This window comes from Tubulanus polymorphus, chromosome 3, assembly GCF_964204645.1.
Source record: "Tubulanus polymorphus chromosome 3, tnTubPoly1.2, whole genome shotgun sequence".
NCBI classification, from domain to species: domain Eukaryota; kingdom Metazoa; phylum Nemertea; class Palaeonemertea; order Tubulaniformes; family Tubulanidae; genus Tubulanus; species Tubulanus polymorphus.
Window position 1 is genome coordinate 6,165,828 of NC_134027.1, and position 19,685 is coordinate 6,185,512.

At 35.0% G+C, this 19,685-nt stretch overlaps 1 protein-coding gene across 1 annotated transcript; it reads left to right on the plus strand.

Annotated features, from left to right (window-relative positions):
• Positions 1 to 13,243: 13,243 nt before the first annotated feature.
• On the plus strand, positions 13,244 to 19,446 carry LOC141902498 (uncharacterized). The gene is made up of 11 exons (XM_074790255.1): positions 13,244 to 13,391; positions 13,735 to 13,843; positions 13,996 to 14,117; positions 14,195 to 14,295; positions 14,720 to 14,886; positions 15,339 to 15,480; positions 15,602 to 15,738; positions 15,824 to 15,877; positions 15,963 to 16,054; positions 16,349 to 16,840; positions 16,934 to 19,446. The coding sequence occupies exons 1-11, from the start codon at positions 13,332 to 13,334 to the stop codon at positions 16,997 to 16,999; spliced, it is 1,542 nt and encodes a 513-aa protein (XP_074646356.1). The 5' UTR covers positions 13,244 to 13,331; the 3' UTR covers positions 17,000 to 19,446.
• The last annotated feature ends 239 nt before the right edge of the window (positions 19,447 to 19,685 follow it).

The following is a 19,685-nucleotide window of genomic DNA, read 5'->3' on the forward strand; positions in this document are numbered from 1 at the left end:
GGCAGTTTTTCGCGTATTCAACCCGGCGGTGGAACCTTTCATAATGTAAATCCATTCAACAATAGAGACACAATTGCGGTTTTTCAGAGTTGTTGATATCATTTATACGCGCTATCGAATACGTCACCGGCTGACGACGGTGTACATAAGCATAGGCCATTCACCTCAGCTTACTCACACTGTGAACATGCTACCGTGGATTCTCCTCCTGGCGATCTTCGCTGCGCTCCCGCTCCCGCTCCCGCTCCCGCTCCCGCTCCCGCTCCCGCTCCCGCTCCTGTTCCTGTTCCTGCTTCCTGAGGAACGACGTCTTTATGTTTTATGTGTTACTGTTCGTCTCCGTGCTGTCCTGTACTGTTCCGTTTTAATTAATCGGTTCTTTTTTTCAGGATTTAACCCCTTCTATTTTTCAGGGCCGATTTCTCCGTCGAATTTCAACGTTTGCTGGAACAAAACTAATGTCCGAAAGCGTGCTCTCCTTCGCCGGTCACGTGTCGAGGATGTCAGACAAAGAGTCGGTCAGGAAATGGCTGCCCTCTACACGCCCTCATACGGAACACGAAAACCAGGATGACGAGGCCTCACTCTCCCCACGTATCAACAGAGTGTGCTTGGTGACGTCAATGACGGGCAAGTCAGTCGGATTGCACGGGTTAAAAGTGGAGTGGTAAAGCTGGACTGTCTACTAGTATTCATTGATTCCTTTTCAGGAATTGCTTCGGACAAAGATTTAGTCTTTTCTTTCTTTGCGTTCTAGCATTCATTGATTCCTTTTAAGGGATTGCTTCGGGCAGGGATTAATTTCCCTGTCTTCCTTTGCGTGCTAGGATTCATTAATTCACTGCGGGATCGCTACCGTGCTAGCATTCATTGATTCCTTTTAAGGGATTGCTTCGGGCAGGGATTAATTTCCCTGTCTTCCCTTGAGTGTTAGTATTCATTGATTCCGCCTGGGTTGCTTCGGGCAGGGCTAAGTCTTGTCTTCCTTTGGGTGCTAGTGCGGGCAATCCAGTTGCGCTGCCCTATTTTTGGCTTGGGCAATTTGATAGGTTTGTCAGTTACTGACGTCACCCGGCACACCCTGTCGGTAAATGGTGAAAGTAAGGCGTGGTCATCTTTTTTTTCGCGTTCTGTGTGAGGGCGTGTAGAGGGCGGTATATTCCTGGCTGGCTCTTTGTCTGGTGTTCTCGGCATGTGACCGGCGACGAAGAGCTGAAAAGCTTTCAGACATTAATTTTGTTCTGTACCAGGTTTTCATCGCTCTTCTCTTTTTTTTTCATTTCAGGACTCCCAAGATGAAGAAAAAGGTGCTGAAGGCGACTACAACGAAGACGATGCCAAAAAAGAACACTGAACTCGGCAATATTGAAAGTTAAGTTGATACACATGTAAATTACGATGCGTGATACGGAAAGGATTGTGTAACTACAGAATATGGTTCTTTTACTCATTTCAGGTTAATCCGGAAAGGCCCATCTAAAATCTGCCCACCAGAAGCGCCCACAAAAGACTCCACCTTGAAGTACCACCAAACACTGAAAGACCTGCCGCAACCGAACCTGGCAGTCTTGACCTCATCCTGCATGGCAACAGGAATACATACATACATAAAGCTCGGTTGATTTTTCATATCTGGGGTAGAATGCATAGGCGCTGGTCAAGCTCACCATCTCTGCACTACTTTATTGAAGCTCTGTGGCCGGTAGTAAATTGAAATATAGCTAGGCAATGATTGCTTGAATATTTACAATATTAGACGAAATGATTGAGTGAGGTCCCTTAAATATTCTTTGGTCTGATAATTAAAATGTAGATTGGTCAGTTATTGATTAAAAGATTTTGTAAGTAGGTACAATTAAGGTAAATTCAATATCTTATGTGACATTTGAAATTATTCGAATGTACCGTAGATATTTCAGGCCTCATATGACTATTGTTTAACTGACAATCAAGATATAGATAGGACAATTTACTAATTAGCAATCATTCAATATCTTGTAATGTTTGATGAGACATTCTTTTGGTGTAGATATTTCAAGGCCCCATATACATTTAGGCTGGCTTTACTTAAAGATATATCAATTAAACTTTATCGTTGGTTAAAAGATTTTTGTTTACAAATAATATATTGATAAATTTATCAAGATTGAGGCCATACTTTACAATATATACTGTGTGCTGCCTCACACATAACAGTAATGAATTTCATAAGATAGTGTCTTGGGCTCTATCGAGGTCTGGTGTTATATGGGGAAAACTATGGACTACGGGTCTTTATGAAACAGTGATTTGGTCAAAACACTTTGATAAATCCAGAATAAACCAAAGCTTTGATTGATTTAATTCATTCCTGAAACACTGCGTCTTGTTTTGGGCGATGCATGATAATTGTTGTTTGACTGACAATTAGCATACATCCAGGAAAAATGGCTTAGATATTCACAATTAAGATGAATTCAATATTTGATGTTAGATCAAAAACTTTTTATATATCATAAATATTTATTGAAATATAGCTGAAATATATAATATATTTGAGCACATCTATAAGTGAATCAGTCTCATTGCTCTCGCTAGGTATCAGTTCTGTATCGCCAACTGCCGCGCTTACGACGACTAGCCATGCTTTTCATTATTGGCAAAATTTACTCAAACCAAACTGATTCAATTAATATCTAAAAGCCATACTGTGTGTCAAGTGACGCATATTAGATATAGTTTAACTGAAAATTAGAATCTAAGATGAATTACTCATTAACGAATTACTTAGATCGATTAAGGTTAATTCAATTGTTATGTGAAATTATTTCTAATTCCATGGACATTTAAAATGTAGCTGATACATGTGTATCTGAGCACATTTATTTATCTGTATCTAAGTGAACCTATGGTGTCTTCATACAGCTGTATTAGTTTTGATACATTTTGTCAAAATCATTTAACGCAGATTTAATTCCGATCGAATCTGTGCACAAATACATTCTTGGATTTGGAAGGGGGAATATTTCAATTTCACTGTGTATGCCTTATTCTGACAGGATATCCTAAACTTAGGTCTTATTCCTCTTGCTAATAGCTCTCTTTTACTAACCCCTCTCCTTCAAACTATTTTCTAGCATCATGACTCGCACCGCACCAGGGAGGTCCGGTCATAACAAGGTCTTTTGGTCCTTATACACAGTGTACTATATAAGGGAAATAAAGATTATATAGCCATTCGGCTAAGGAAATTTCTAATTTACCACTAAAAATATGCTTTTTTATCTTTAATTTCTGATGAATTCAAATAGTGACGAATTCACCACATCTGAAATTCTAGTCATGTAGATTTTTAGGCTCCATATAAATATTGTTCAACTGACAATTAAAATATAGCTAGTATGATTACTAATTAATGTTCGCTTAGATACCTAGAATTTAATTAAAATTAATTCAATGTAATGAATATAAGTGAAACGTATTCAAAATTGCACAGTGGATGAGACGACTGTATCGCGCAATGTCATCTGCGTCTAACTGGGCCACATGTGTGTGTGGGATCTGTTGAATCAGTTAGGTTTTGGGGGATTCTGGGTAAGTTAAGCTAGGTATCAAAAGCTCTGATGCGAAATTAGCAGTTCTAATAGTGATTAATTCAAATTCGTACCGGATCTGAAATTCTTCTTGTGTAGAAATTTCAAGCCCCATATAAAATATTGTCCGAGACAATTTCAATTAGGCCTATAGCTAGGACATTATCAATTAACTTATTGATTAGGTATCTAATTCAGCATCTTCATATAAGGTAAAAGTGCTCAAATCTAAACCATAGGGGTTGATAAGACAACTGTATAATTTAATATTGATTGATATATAAAGAATACTGGGTATGTTTTAACTCTGTCTCTTGTGCGTAGGGTTTATTGAATCTTTAAGGCCTTGCAGAATTCTGGATTTGTCAAGTTGTGGGAATGATTCGAGGTTTCTTAAATCTGTAGAACCATGTTACTTATAGGATCAGTGTGCTCAATGCTGGCAGCGCACTCACTCTTCAGTTAGTTATATTATCATAATTACAAAATCATTGTATATATTAGGAGCAATATTTAGATTTAATGAAATGGATTAGAATACCATTCACTGGGTACAGATGTCGCCATCTGTGGGTAGAAAACATCTCTTAAGTTTATTAACTGACGATGAAGTAAATTTGATAATACGAACATGGTTTAGCTGACAATCGAAATATATATAGGCCAATATTACTAGCAGGTTTGCACTGTATGATGGGCCTGGGTTTCAATAAAAGACACATCAAGAATTTCAAGAAGATAGAAGAGAAGACAGTTCAAAAACGATTTGATAAGATTGATTATGCATTATTAAATTTGTTGTAACTCTGGTATTCCTAGAGATGACTATAGATTCTTTAGTTGAATTGTTGTTAAACTATAATAATCAACCATTGCTTAGATATTTAGAATATAGATGAATTACTATATGAGTTGAATTTCATGAATATCATTTAAGACTATTATTAAAATCTACGTATCGATCCACATTGCTGATCTTATATATGAATTGACATGATAATTATGATCAGTGATATTCGAAAGGATTTTCTGCTCAAAAGGTTCTGCTCTTTTCTTCAGCTTGCCGTTTCAGACGGATTGGAAGATAGTTTGAATGAACCGGAATCGAATTTCCCAATTATGTACTTCGATTTCAGACATACTCGAGAAAAACTACAATAAACTTTAAGAATTAGACAAATTTAAACGGTGAAAATGACAAAAAGATTAAAGTTAGACAAAATTCTCCCACCTTGTAAACTTTCGGACTAGTTACATGAAAAAAAAGACAAAATATTGTAAAATATAGTTATTTCCAAAATCTCGATGTATTGAATTAGGCAGAAAAAAAATAGATAAAATTATTCAACCTTGTAAAGTTTCGGACTAGTTACATGAAAAAAAGACCAAATATTGTAAAATATAGTTATTTCCAAAATCTCGATGTATTGAATTAGGCAGAAAAAAAATAGATAAAATTATTCAACCTTGTAAAGTTTCGGACTAGTTACATGAAAAAAAGACCAAATATTGTAAAATATAGTTATTTCCAAAATCTCGATGTATTGAATTAGGCAGAAAAAAAATAGATAAAATTATTCAACCTTGTAAACTTTCGGACTAGTTACATGAAAAAAAGACCAAATGTTGTAAAATATAGTTATTTCCAAAATCTCAATGTATTAAATTAGGCAGAAAAAAATAGATAAAATTATTCAACCTTGTAAACTTTCGGACTAGTTACATGAAAAAAAGACCAAATGTTGTAAAATATAGTTATTTCCAAAATCTCATTGTATTAAATTAGGCAGAAAAAAAAATAGATAAAATTATTCAACCTTGTAAACTTTCGGACTAGTTACATGAAAACAAGACCAAATATTGTAAAATATAGTTATTTCCAAAATCTCGATGTATTAAATAAGGCAGAAAAAAAGTTAACCCCAATCAGTCACTTAATATGTGCTTCGACTATTTAAACGGTGAAAATGACCAAAAAAATTGAAGTTAGACAAAATTGTTAAACATTGTAAACTTTCGGACTAATTACATTAAAAAAAGACCAAATATTGTGAAATTATCTTCAACAATATAGTTATTTCCAAAATCAGAATTAGGCAGAATAAAAGATTGTTTGAATGAACCGGAACCGAATTACCAATTATGTTCTTGGACTTAAAAAAAAGAAGATCTGTAAAAACGACCGCCGATCACGCAACGATATATGTACTTCGATTTCCGATTTTGAAAAAAAACCGCCGTATCGCTCCCGGCAGGTGTGGTAGGTTTGTAAGGGACACCAACTCGAAAAGTCAAACGAGAGCTTGAGGTCAACAACTCATCAAAAATCTGCCAATTAGAGAAAACAGTGCACAGAAACCAACCGACTTAGGAGATCCTCGTCGATGATGAAACCAGCAATCATAAAAGGTAACTTTATATACATGGAGTTATTACGATGATTTCTAAATGTCATGATTACAGGATATATTTGTTTACTCATTGCAGCTAAGTTTCAACTATAAGAAAGAGACCAGCTTAAAATCAACTACTCATCTGAAATCTACGGATTTGAACAACCCACAGAAGAATCAAACTCATTAGATGGAAATTACCGGTATATAGAAATTTCAGGCCTCGTATGAATATCATTTGATAAGTGATTATCATCGAAATCAATTTACCTGTCCACATGGCTGATCTTAGAACTTTTATCTTTACTAGTCTTACACCTTGGAGTAATAAATTTTTCAAATGATTACTCCAAGCTTAAACATTGATGAACTAGTCCTACTACTGCAATTATTTATTGGGGTTTAAATCGGCAATTGACGTCAATGAACATAATTCTGATTTTGGAAATAACTTTATTAACTAAGTGAAAAACACGGTGGCTTGTAATTTGAAATGACATGTAAGTTATGATAAATCTGTCTAAAATGTTTTGCTTTCTTCACTTTGTTTCAGTCAAACTACATCCCGGAAATAATGGCCTGAAGAAGACACAAGTAGACAAATACCCATTGACCCATTTGCTGATGAAAACTGCAGAAGCCCAGATGAGAAGTTTAGGAGCCAGCGACGGATTAATCACTCAACGATGGAATCTTCTACAATCGGTGGTTGATTTCTATAAAACATTTTATCAGGAGCAGCAGAGATGATAAAGTGTATCTTATAAACACTGATTCGCGCAGCAAAGACAATGGATTATCTTATAAAATCTGATTCAGGATAAACACCGAAGCAGCAAAGACAATGGTTTAACTCATGAACACTGAGATCTAGCAGCGACAAAGACCTCTGTAGTAAAGTATTGATTTTTTTACTAATATCACCCTTTTCAGACCAGTCTGATAGGTAACATAGTTTAAAAAATTTACCTGATTGCGTGGAATGGAGTATGAAAATAGTTGTTGAGTCGAATATTGAAAATAGTTAGATAATTAATTAGATAATTAGGTTCCTTTGGCCTGAGAAAGGAACTCTACGTTTGATTATTTCAATATAGAGAAAACAATTTTATAATGAGTTTGTAAAAAGATGTGTCATGTGTTTTGCAATGTAACAGAAATATCGTTCTTAGAGTCTAATAAAAGCTCAGCTCCATTAATTCACGATGTTGGTCTTCGATCTTAGGTTTATACATAAGTCGAGTTGGTTAATCACTAGGAGTAAATGGTCGCGTCGAGCGCCTAGTTTTGAGTGGTAGGTCTGTTGAGTTAACGCCTAAACTGAGATATAGTTTCAACATGATATTGTAAGTTTTATTGTGCTTACCATAGTTAAACAGTCAACACAGTGGCTTTGCCCTGTAGATATCACATGGTTAGGAAACATAGAACATAACGTTCTATGTACAAATAATAAGTATTTGCAGAATTGTAGATGTACTAATTTGATGGCATTGATATTTTCGAAGGCCCGTGTAACCAATTTGAGAAATGAATCATATATGTCGATTTTCACATGGAGTTTTAACTTTGAGCCTCCATCAATCTGTTCGATGCTACGTATTTGAAAGCAAAAGCTTTATCTAAAAGGAGACCATTATTTACATTTGAGAGGTAAAGCTAAAGTTATAGCTAGGACTAATTTTGAACGTTTTAACATTGCTTATAGCTGTTTGAACTTCTTTTATTGTAATGGGTAAATCCATATCACGAGATGGCTTTCGTGAATAATCACTTAGATTCAAATCGGGTGTATAATGATTATTAAGAAGCGGCAGTGAATTAGTAGTGCTTTTTTAAAATGGGCCCAGAACTTTACTGTGAAAAAATGCCTGCAGTTGTAAATAGAGGAGTATAAATAATACATGATACAAGTACATGAATAAATAAGAAAAACCAATAAATAAAAAATTATAAATAATAGATAGTAAATAATACAAAATACAAGTTCATAAATAAATGAATAATATTTAAAAAAAATAGATATAATAATAAGCAACAATACAAACAAACAACAAATTAATACTCTATTTACATGAAAAGGCATTTTTTCAAATATTTATCAATAAGGTTTTCTCATTTATCGAACAACCTTCCCTAAGTATAGCGAAAACCCGAGATCTTTTCTGTTGTTGTTTTTAGCATTCTATCAACTCAGTTATTGTAATAAACAAAACAAATAACTATAAACCTTAACTAAAACGAATACACTTAAAAAAATAACTGATATGATAGAATGCTTTGAATAACTGTGATCGACCCGTCCTTAGAACTAGCTGCGCTCAATCACTGCTGTGACTGTTTATTGTTATACTGGGGTAGACTTACGGGGCAGACTTACTATCTAAATTATGTACGTACATTTTACTTTTTAGAAAGAATTTAAAACAGCTATTAACATAAGTTATTGATGTTATTGATTAGTTACCGATTGTATAATTATGTTGACGTTTTCGAAACTGGAAGAAAAAACGTCAGAATAGTTATTAATGCCAAGGTGCTTGAAAATCTTTTAATCGGGGCAAAGTTGGCAAAATTCTAGTTTTCAAGTGAAAGTAATGTTTACGAAAAAAAGAAATTAAGAATGATAAATTGATACTCCAAGATTTCTGGAGTGAATCGGTATGTTTCATCTCTAGTTTTAACGCTTTATGTTAGAGACTGTTATTGTAATACAGTTCACGTGTTTGTAAATTAGGAACTTACATGATTATTCCTCGATTAAGATATTATTGTTGTGTGAATAAAACAATGTACATTTTCATCATTCATGTTGAAACTTTTCAGTTGTTAAGTTTTATAGCAACAATTTCACTTTGGTGCTTATCAGTCGTTCATAAAATACTGATTTTATTGAGGCCCTGTCGAAAATAGAGGATAACTTGTGGATGCAATGCTTATTGGTCAATCGTCCTAGCTTTGTTTTGATTATCGGTTTAACCGCGTCTGTGTGGGGCCTGTAATGTCTGGACAAGAAGAATTTCATTTATAGTTTCCTTTATATAGCAGTCCGATTGTGACACAATCATCCCTTGCATCGAGTGGGATAAAAGCTTTGAGATATAGAATTACACAAGCCCGGTGGATGAGCGATAATGATAACCTACATGCCCTAATGAAAATATACTTGTCCCGGGCAATTGAACTAGTGCTTAGATCAGACCCTGCTTTATTTCAAATGTAACATTTGTGAAATAAGCTAGTTGATAATGTTTGAAGAAATCTCTTAAAGATGAGGAAAATTTGGCAATGTTTTTAGTTTTCTTGTAATAAATAAGATAAATTAGTTAACCTTACGCTCTCCAGAGTGTGAGTGAATTTGTAGGTGTAATGTATTCATGTTTTTATTCTGAACTGTTTTTAAATAACTCATTTAAAAAAAAACGACATACATGTTCGTCATTCATGTTAAAACTTTTCAATTGTTCAGTTACGTGTATTGCAACTTTTTCAGTGTGGTGCTTTTCAGTGGTTCATAAAATACTATTTTTATTAAGGTCCTTATGGAAAATGGAGGAGCAAAATAGAGGAGCATTCTCTTGATTAATGAGGATATATGAACAGTATTAATCAGTAAATTGTGCTAGCTATATATGGGCTCTAAGACAATGTCTATATGGGTCCTGAAATATCTGCACGAGAAGCACCTCAAAAAATTATTGAATCTAACTTAATTGTAGATATCTAAGCAAAAAGTTATTAGTAATTGACCTAGCTGTGTTCAAATTGACAGTTGAACAATATTTATGTACTCTTGCTGAATGCATAGAAGAGAATACCTCCAAAATACTTTGCATTAAATGTAACATTTGAGAAAATAACCAATTTGATAATGTCTTGAAACCTCTTAAAGACAAGGCAAAACTAGCTATCTTGTAAAATAATGTTAATGAAAATTAAATCAAAGACTGTTTATTTAATCTAATCTTTAGCTTTCCAGATTGAATTTGTGGTTTTATCTCGGGTTATTATGTTTTTATGTTGGAGACTTTTTTGAAATACAGGTCACGTTTTTGTAAATGACTGAGGCACTTCCTCCAGTACATGAATATGGTAATTAAGGTATAATTTTTGTTGTGGAGATAAAATGTTCATGTCAGTTGTTCATAAAACATTGATTTATTAAGGTCCTATCGAATAAAGTTGAGCTTTTTCTTGATAAATGAGATGTCCTCAATCGATGTCATGTGAAAGTTGACATGATAGATTCATATTTCATGAAATATAACAAAGTGTCGGTTACCTCATGAATTGTCAAATTCATAATCTTAGACAAGTCCAATTTTCGTTTTTTTATGGATCAAAGTTTATAATTCTTTGTGTATTTTTGTTATTTTCCTATTGATGCAAATTGTATCAATCAGCTGTAGTGGAAATGTATCGTAGATAAAAACTTCTAAATACCTTACATGTAACTTTGTTTTAAGTTAGTACAATTTCATACATAGTAATAGAAATGAAATTACTATTAAAATTTGAGAAAATAAGCTAAAAGTTAAAATGATATGTGAAAATAAAAAATGATATAAGAATGTAAATCAGATTGATTACTTAATCCTACGCTTTCCAGAGTATTTGGCCAGGTTTATCTCTGATTTTAGTGCGGGGAGCCATGGACTCACGGTTTAAGAGTCCATGGTTGTGGGCCATAGACGTTTCTGTTTTAGAGTCTATGGTTGGACCATAGGCGTATAAACTCTCGTTTATAGTTCATACGCCTATGGTGGTTGGACTAGTTGTTTTTGAAAGTCCGTATTTGAGGAGCTTACATTGTAATTCCTCGAGCACACAAACCTGGCATTTTGTATAATTGTTGTATGAGAATAAATATGATTTTGAAATTTGTCATTCGTTGAGTTAAGCAACAAGTGTTACTAAAACGAAGCACTACTAAAAACGAAGACTATATGCACCCGAGAAACCCGACCAGGCAATTTACGTTTCCGGCAGAGGTGGTACAGAGCGCCCCAAGTGGCCCCAAGTGATGATTTCGAGTATCTTCGGACTTCTTTTTAGTCATGCATAGTTCTCATACCCCAATGTGCATAGGTCTTCGTTTTAGTAGCGCATAGTTTTTAGTAACGCCCCCATTTCAATGCCCTGCTATAAAATTAACTGCTTTTCACGGCCGGCCCGTGAATCATTTTCACGAACCCAGGGCCACCTTCAGTTATCTGAGTTAGTCGACTATAGTCGAACTAAACGAAACCGAATGTCCGTTAGTCTCCGGAAATAGTTCGAAAATCAAGCGCATTCGGTTATTAATTCCGACCACTAGTCGACTAGATACGAAAACCGAATTTGGCCTCGAAGTGTCTCGATTTTCGTTCCATGGACCGCTTTAAAGTCGATTTTTACACAAATGAAGAATGAAACTCGACCAAAACTATCAGGTAACGCTTCTGCGGGCACCTGTACTACGTGTGGCTTCGAAAATATCGATATACAATTCAGGATGTCTCCGTTACAGCACCGTCTAAATCTACCCTGCTCGAAGGAACGGTCGTCAATAGTCAACAACGAACTTGAGATGGATAAACCAATCTCTACTGTCACTGACATACTGAACTGAACCAGCCATGCAGCCGAGGCCACGACACTGGCAATTTGTTTGTTCACTTAAGATGATTAATTTATTATTCTGAACGTGACACTGGACATTAGCAGTCAATTTCATTGTTGTGAAAATATTATACGACAGGTAACTTCACTTCAGTCTTTTAAAACTTGTGAACAGTAAATGAATACTTATTTACAAATATTCTGTTGATTGTCTAATTGTAGGTCATTGATTGTTGTCTGATGAAGATTCTCTGAGATACAACTCAGGATTTCTTCAGAAGTTATACGTATTATTGAATTGAGCTCAACATGCAGAGAATGAATTGTTGTTGTATCATGGTCAGTTTGAAAAACGGATGAAACATGAATTGAAAAGTCAATCCTAATTGTTAGTATATCTATATTGATTTAATTTCAGAAAGTATCGTCAATCACGAATCAAAGGGATTAACGAATCCAGCACTAATCGTCATGAAATGAGATTCCAAATAACGATGAAACTCCTAGATTCTGATACAGTGATGAGGTTTAAAGAGCTGGAATCTATGAATAACTACACGAGCGAGCATGCAATTAGAATTGAGATCGGATTTAGGCCTACTGTCTGGTCAAGACTTGGTCTTTGTGATTCGAGTTAAGTTAGATATATCAGTATCATTCTGTTGTCACACAATTTGCAATGTCACAAAATACGTATGTCACCGTCTTGTCAGGCTGTCTGTATATTGAATAAGATTTTGTACTAGAAGTGGACAATAAATATAGAATAGCAGTGAAAAGAGTTTGTCGTGATGGATTTTATACTCAATTTCTAGCAAAAATCATGTTTGGTCCATGAGGAGAGGAAAATATTGCGAATATCCAGATGATCTGAATTACTGGTCTTTCCCAAGGCTGTCCCAACTCACTGTCTGTTTCGAGAATATATAAGTAGAGATGCTTCGGTGGATCCAAATATCTGATCTCACAAAACACTGACAAGGAGTTCAACTATTGTAAACTTTATTCAGACTTTAGTCATTTTCACATCATCATAAACACAACAATTCACTGAATATATTCCACATACGGTTGATAAAGAAAGCGTGTCCCCCTTCGGCCAAGTTCCTTCAGAATGACTATCACAGCTGAGCCCTTTTTACCGTCGTGAAGTAAGTACTGGATTCGGTATCACTCGATTCAAATTTATTTCATCACTCGATTCAAATTTATTATAAATTTTTTAGTGGTTTTTAATGTGTAATTTTTTGCACTGTTATTGAATAAAAAGATGTTTTACGTTAAAATAAAATTGTGAATATACAATTTATTTATGATATTTTGTGCCCGGTGTTTATAATTTTCGCCCGGTGTTAGGGCTCCTTGGGGGTCTAATTGACCCCAAAACCCCAAAATAACAAAAATATTATTAAAAAAATAAATAAATTCATAAGTAAAATACAAAACGGTCAAAGTCTCTGAAACTTTCAGATAGAACTTTTCAAGAGCTACAGTCCAGTATATAGTTGTTACCCGGTGCAAGGGCTCCTTGGGGGTCTAATTGATGCCCAAAGATCCCAAAATATCAAAAATAATGAAGGTTATGAGACCGGCAACCAGTCTACACTGCCTGTGGCAGTCGAAACCAGACTTCTCGATAGATGGCGTCAGTAGTATTTTCATGTGCAAATTAATGTCCGCGATCAAAGTTTTCCACAAAATCAGCAAATCTTGCTTCCCCCAAAGATTGACTGGGTATTTTCTTGTTTCTAAGCTTCATCTCAAAATGAACACAAAGCAAAATCCGCAAAATGAACACGGTTTGTCAAGACGTGCTCAAAAACGGGTAAGAAATTGATTTCAAAATTCACCCTTGATCATCACCACAGAGACTCGATTTCAGAAAAGAATGTACCGGCTTAAAATAATTCTGGCTAACAATTACATGTTAGACCTACTTGGTGATAGTATTATGATAGAACAAAAGCTGGTATCAATCATAATGACCTTATCATACACAGCAAGAATATGTGCGTGGCTAGTGCCCAAATGTAAATAAAAGCCATGGATGCGACAGGGACAGGGTTAGTTAGGTTGGCTTGAAGAAATACGTGCTGATAGTGATGTGGATGGCATGTGACTGACAGCAGGTATTTTCAAATTATAGTGAAATATATTTTTTTTTCTAGCTTAAAAGAAAAGAAAAACGCAAAGCCGAAATGAAAGAGCATCTGAAAAACGAAAATCCTGGCTACGGCTCTGAATTCTTCGATGAAACAGAATACTATCTAGAAAATGGTAATAACACCTGTGATGTCATAAACCGTAGTCTAAAACCTCTTTTAAAGCCAATACCTGGGATTCCTCTTCAAATGATCCTTTATTACTCATTTATATTAGTACATTGTAGGGCCTATTTTATTTATAATGCTTATAATGCAATTTTACAGGTTTGAGGAAAGTCTATCCATACTATTATACATTTAGTACGTACTGTAAGGAACGATGGTATGGCCGACAGATATTGGATGTATTTTCAAATGAATTTCGCCATGAAACTCCTGAAGAATACGTAATATATGCCTTTTTTATGTAAATTTGTCATGAGACGCAACATCAGTAGTTTAAAATATTGTATTTTCCATTCAGAAACGAATCTTAGACCGAGGATCAATGACTGTGAATGGTTCGGCTGTATCACCGGAATATACTTTACGTAATGGTGATTTCATTCAGCATACATTACATAGGTACGATATGACTGCGATGGACATCCATCTTAGTCCTTCTCCTGAATTCAACAGGGTGACCATGATTCTGGAAAACAGAAAAGACACAGGGAACTAATTTCTCTGGGGGGAAAACACGGGTATGGGAAATTGTGTTTTCCCTGTGTATTATGTTTGATGGTCTCTATGCCTGTCATCAAAACTTAACAACTACTTGACAATCTTTGTTTCTTATCGTAATTTAGGATTCTTATTGAATCATCTTAACTGAAAGTTGCAATATTTACTGGGCTAGCTTACTACATGTCAAGATAACAACACTCCATTGTTTCCTACTACCGTACATTATAAAACGGGGAAAGTTCTGTTTCTATCTGGAAAACAGGGATTGTGGTCACCCTGTTCTAGCTTACTGAACTTCATTTGTTCATTCGTTTGATTTTAGACATGAAGTTCCGGTAACGGCTGAACCAATTAAAATCATCCACGCGGATGACGACGTTGTCATAATCAATAAACCCTCATCGATTCCAGTTCATCCGTGTGGCAGATATCGACACAATTCAATCGTATTTATTCTCGGCAAAGAATACGGTTACAAAAACTTAAGAAGTATGTGATGTAGATATTCTTACCTTACTTATATGCCCAGTAATTCATTCATATTAGCTCAGTGCTCCATAGATGATAATGATGGACTCCCGCTTTAGACCCATTTTAAACCCACTAGGTGTGAAGCCCCTGCGATATAGTGCCTTCTCTGGTCATACGGTCTTGATATTTGATAATTGTTGATATTAACACTACTATCACAAGACATGGAATTGGGATTATCCAGTTTTTGTTCTCACACCATGCCATCCTGGGAGAACAAAATAGTGGGTAACCATTCTGATGGTGTCCCTGTATCCCAGAACTATTAGTATTCTGTAACCTTTCAGTCTTCTTGATTCAATTGTTTGAGAAGAAAGTTGATTTTATTAGTGCTCTCAACCTCCATCAACAATATTATTGAACATATCCTAATTACGATTTATCTGAATCAAGAAATTATGTGATTGTAGCAATTTATCGCTTGGATCGACTCACTTCTGGCGTGTTAGTGTTTGGAAGAAGTCATAAGCGTTCCCTAGAGATGGAAAAACATGTCATCGAACGTAAAGTTGAAAAAGATTATGTGTGTCGGGTTGAAGGTGAATTTCCTAGGTACGTTTTCTGAGGGTAATAGAATTCGTCATTAAGCGACCTATAGTATAGGTACTGGTAGATGATAAAATGCTGAAAATATGCTAATATATCTATTGATGCTGTTTTTGATCTCTTACAGTGGACAAATTATTTGTAACGAACCATTAGCTACGATGTCACCCAAAATTGGCTTACATAAAGTTTCACCGGATGGCAAAGAGAGTAGTACTATGTTTGAACGCTTGAGTTATAATGGAAAAAGTAGTGTTGTCCGATGTAAGTGAGTCTATAACTTTTTTCAGCACATAACTATTTCATTTTGGCTCATTTCCATGCATTTGCTACATTTGATTTCCTTAAGGTAAACCTTTCACTGGAAGAACCCATCAAATTCGAGTGCATTTACAGTATTTAGGTAATTATATCCATCAAAACAATGTCTGAAAATGATTGTATCCCAAAAATTATAATTTCCGGTTTTGAATGTTTGATTTTACCAGGTTATCCAATTGTTAATGATCCATTGTATAACAGTCCTGTATATGGACCAAATAAAGGCAAGAATGGTGATTACAATAAATCAGAAGAGCAGGTAAAATCGAACCTATGAGTAAAATCCATAGTTCATAAAGACTAGTCTCTATGAATTTTTGTTAGAATTGCGTTCATATGGTAATTGCTCTCTTATAAAATCCTGGGCCGGTTTCATAGACTGAGTATCAAAGTTATCCCCAGGGATAAATCCTCAATCTGGGTGACAACCACCATTGTACAATAGTAACAATGAGAAGCCATGGATATAACTGACAAATTTCAAAATGTTCCCAGGGACTATTTTTCTTCCATATCTATGAAACCCAGCCCTGATGTTTGGTATGTATTTTAGTTGATAGCCGATATTTTGAAGCTGCATAGTGCTGAAAATTGGGCTGATATGAATTTGCGGCTACCTTTCGTCGGTGACAGTAACGGAAACATCAAGACCGAACCGGGAGTTGATAATGTGAAAATCGAGCAACCATCACCGAGCACTTCTAGTCATCAAGAGACGACGTCTGCGAGTTCAGTCGTCGTCAAGTCAGAACCAAGTGAAGTCTGTGATAATGAACTTACCTGTGACAATGCCTCGGCTATGAACAACAACGGTGATCACCGTGACCACACCGCTGGACCAACCAGTGAACCAACCGGTGAACCAAAGGAGAAACGACCACGACTCGATAATGAAACTGGTCAGGAGGCATCTATCTCCGAGTGTCTGGAACCGTTTGATCTTTCGAAATGTTACCACGATGATGAATGCCGTGATTGTCGACTGACGTATAAAGATCCAAAGGTTTCCGATCTAGTTATGTTTCTACACGCATATCACTACAAGGTAGGGAGGGATTTTTTTAGTTGATCCTTCGATCTTTGATATCATGAAAAAAGAATTATTAGAAAATGTATATAATGTGAATATTAATTGCAGGGTCCTGATTGGGAATATGAGACGAAGATGCCCTATTGGGCTGCCGATGACTTTACAGAAATGTGATTTAAAAACACCTAGTTCTCACATCTAGATGCATATTCAAGATATCCTTTGGTCTCTGAGTGTATATTGGATTTTATGCACAATGCTTTTGTACTTTGTGGGTTCAAGCGTCATACTCTGTATGACCGATTCAAAAAAGGAATATACCGCGGTTGTGATACCATGTATGTATTGCAGCGACCTAATTCGATTTTAACTTAATTGTCTTATCCCAAAGTACTGGTAAACACAATTTTTAGTAGTTTTTAGTGTCACTCTGACTCAGAGTATTTATGGTACTTTGATTGTTGATATTGTCACTAATACTGAGTGATAATTCAGTCATTGTAGCTAAAACTATGAAAAAAAACATAAGTGATATTGGTGTCTTGCCTTTGTGCATACATAGTTCATGCTCTTAATGAAATGCAGTATTCCCATTCGTATTGAAGTAAAGAAAGACTAAGTGTGTGTGCGGTAGTTGATTATTTAATCAGGATAGAAGTCCTGGCAATAACTAGTATGTATCCAGTCAAAATAGAGAAATCTCTGTGGGGCACTGTAGCCACGTATAATAACGCATTTATTCATACCGTAAACTAGCGGTGTTTCATTTTCTGACTAAGTGAACAACTGGAGACAGTTGTTTATTCATAATTTCGCTCTGGAACTAATTTTGAACTTTTAATCCAGATGTATTTGCATGTGTACATGATTCTCATGTGTATTGAATGTGAACTAAATTCCAGTGCATTGGAACTCACATATTCTGGGTCTCTACAACTTTTGGAAATCTATATGGAATGATGCGCACATGTGTGTGTTACAATTCATTCATAATTAAATCCGGTGAAATTTTTCTCTTACATGACGGTTTGATACACTTTGTATCTGCATTTATACAACCTAATTTCATTGATATGTATATAATAGATCATAGCAGCATATCGTTTAGGATTAGAGGCTAGACTTGGGAGATTTTCAAAAAGCAATATACATGTAACGTACAAACATTTTAACTATCTTCTTACAATTATTCCAAAAGCTGCTTATTTCTAATAGGCCTACAGTAGTCTTTTTGAATCAAATTCAGAATATCCTAGATTCAGTCGCAGTACTGGTGGAGCGTGGCACTGCAATGACAATGATAACTTGTTGATACTGTCTTGTACTGTATTGTACCGCCACTTTTACTCTGTAGTGGTACACTTGTTAAAATTTCTTAAATGCTAACAGAAAATGTATTTGAAATTTAGAACTCTTAATGTCTACTCTAGATCTTTTCGTAGCCACATTTACACAAGTTCCCTCTAAACTTCCATATATAAACATATATATTTTCTTCTATTTTGTCATATAAATAATATACTCCTGTTATTACCCTGAGTTCGTAGGGTTTTTGAATGCTTTTATAGATGATAGGAATGCAGTGACAGTTTTTACCTACATCCTATATAAACTTGTCTGTTATCGTGTAGTTTATAGCATGATCACTGCTTAATCAGACCTGATATCGGGATTTAACTGATCCAGACTAAGCAAATTTTTACTGTAATCTAAAAATAAGCATTTCTGCTAATAAAGACATAGGATGTATAACCGACAATCAAAAACTGGTTTAGATATGGATGAATTGATGTCATTGTAGGCAAATGAGATAAACTGTATGTAAAATGCCTCTGCTGAAAATGTATGTGCTATGATTAAGCTTAGAATTTATCATGATAGGGTAGATTTAGCAGTTGACTTGAACTCATGTGGTGTATGGTGTATGGTAGGTACAAAGTAGAATATTTATTTGTGTTCATGAATATGGATGTATAGTGATTGGATGTATCTTAAATGTTGTTTTTGTGTGCTGATCGGCTGATTTATGTCATATAATGAGAATCAATATCATCATATAAGGCTAGATAGAATTATCTTTTCATTATTTAATGGGCTAAACAAATGCTTTATGTATGTGTGCAGTATTCATAATGGCCAGTGTTCAAAAACGAGAGGAGGTAATGAGAGTTTTATATTACATATACACGTCCTTAAAAAGTAATCCGTAAATATTGAATGACTTACATTTTAGAATGTACAATGCAAGTTCTTGTGAATTTCAAAGTGGTAATGATATTCCACTTGATTTAAACCCATAAATCATTTTAAACTTTGAATACTTTTAAGAGCAGTGTCAGTATGACCACTTATGTATTCACTTTTACTAGATTTTAGCCGTAATTCAGAAGACTGACGAGTGAAGGCCGATTCACAATAACTGTTGAAAATGTAAGATTATATTGAGTGCATGATGCCTTTTTGAGAGAATTGTCGAATTTGTATTAAGATGAATGCTAGAGTATTAAATGATCCATTAAATGCATACAACGACATATCCCAAACATGGATCAGTTTCTGTGATAAGTATGATGTACACCAAACAATGCTGATGAGCTGTAAGTCGATAAATAAATAATTTGTTGTTTTATCTCCATATATGTAATTGCTTTAGAATGATTTTTAAGTCTTTTGTCCAGCATTGATTAACCTATGGATAATCAATCTGGTATTTGCTATTGGATCATCATTAAGGACTTGGTTTAGCAAGGACTACTAGGTACACCAAACTTCGAGTAGATCAAAGGCGAGGAATAAGTATCATTTCATTCATCATTTAAAGCGTATTTGTTTGAAGTGATAATTGCTCCAACGTAAAAGC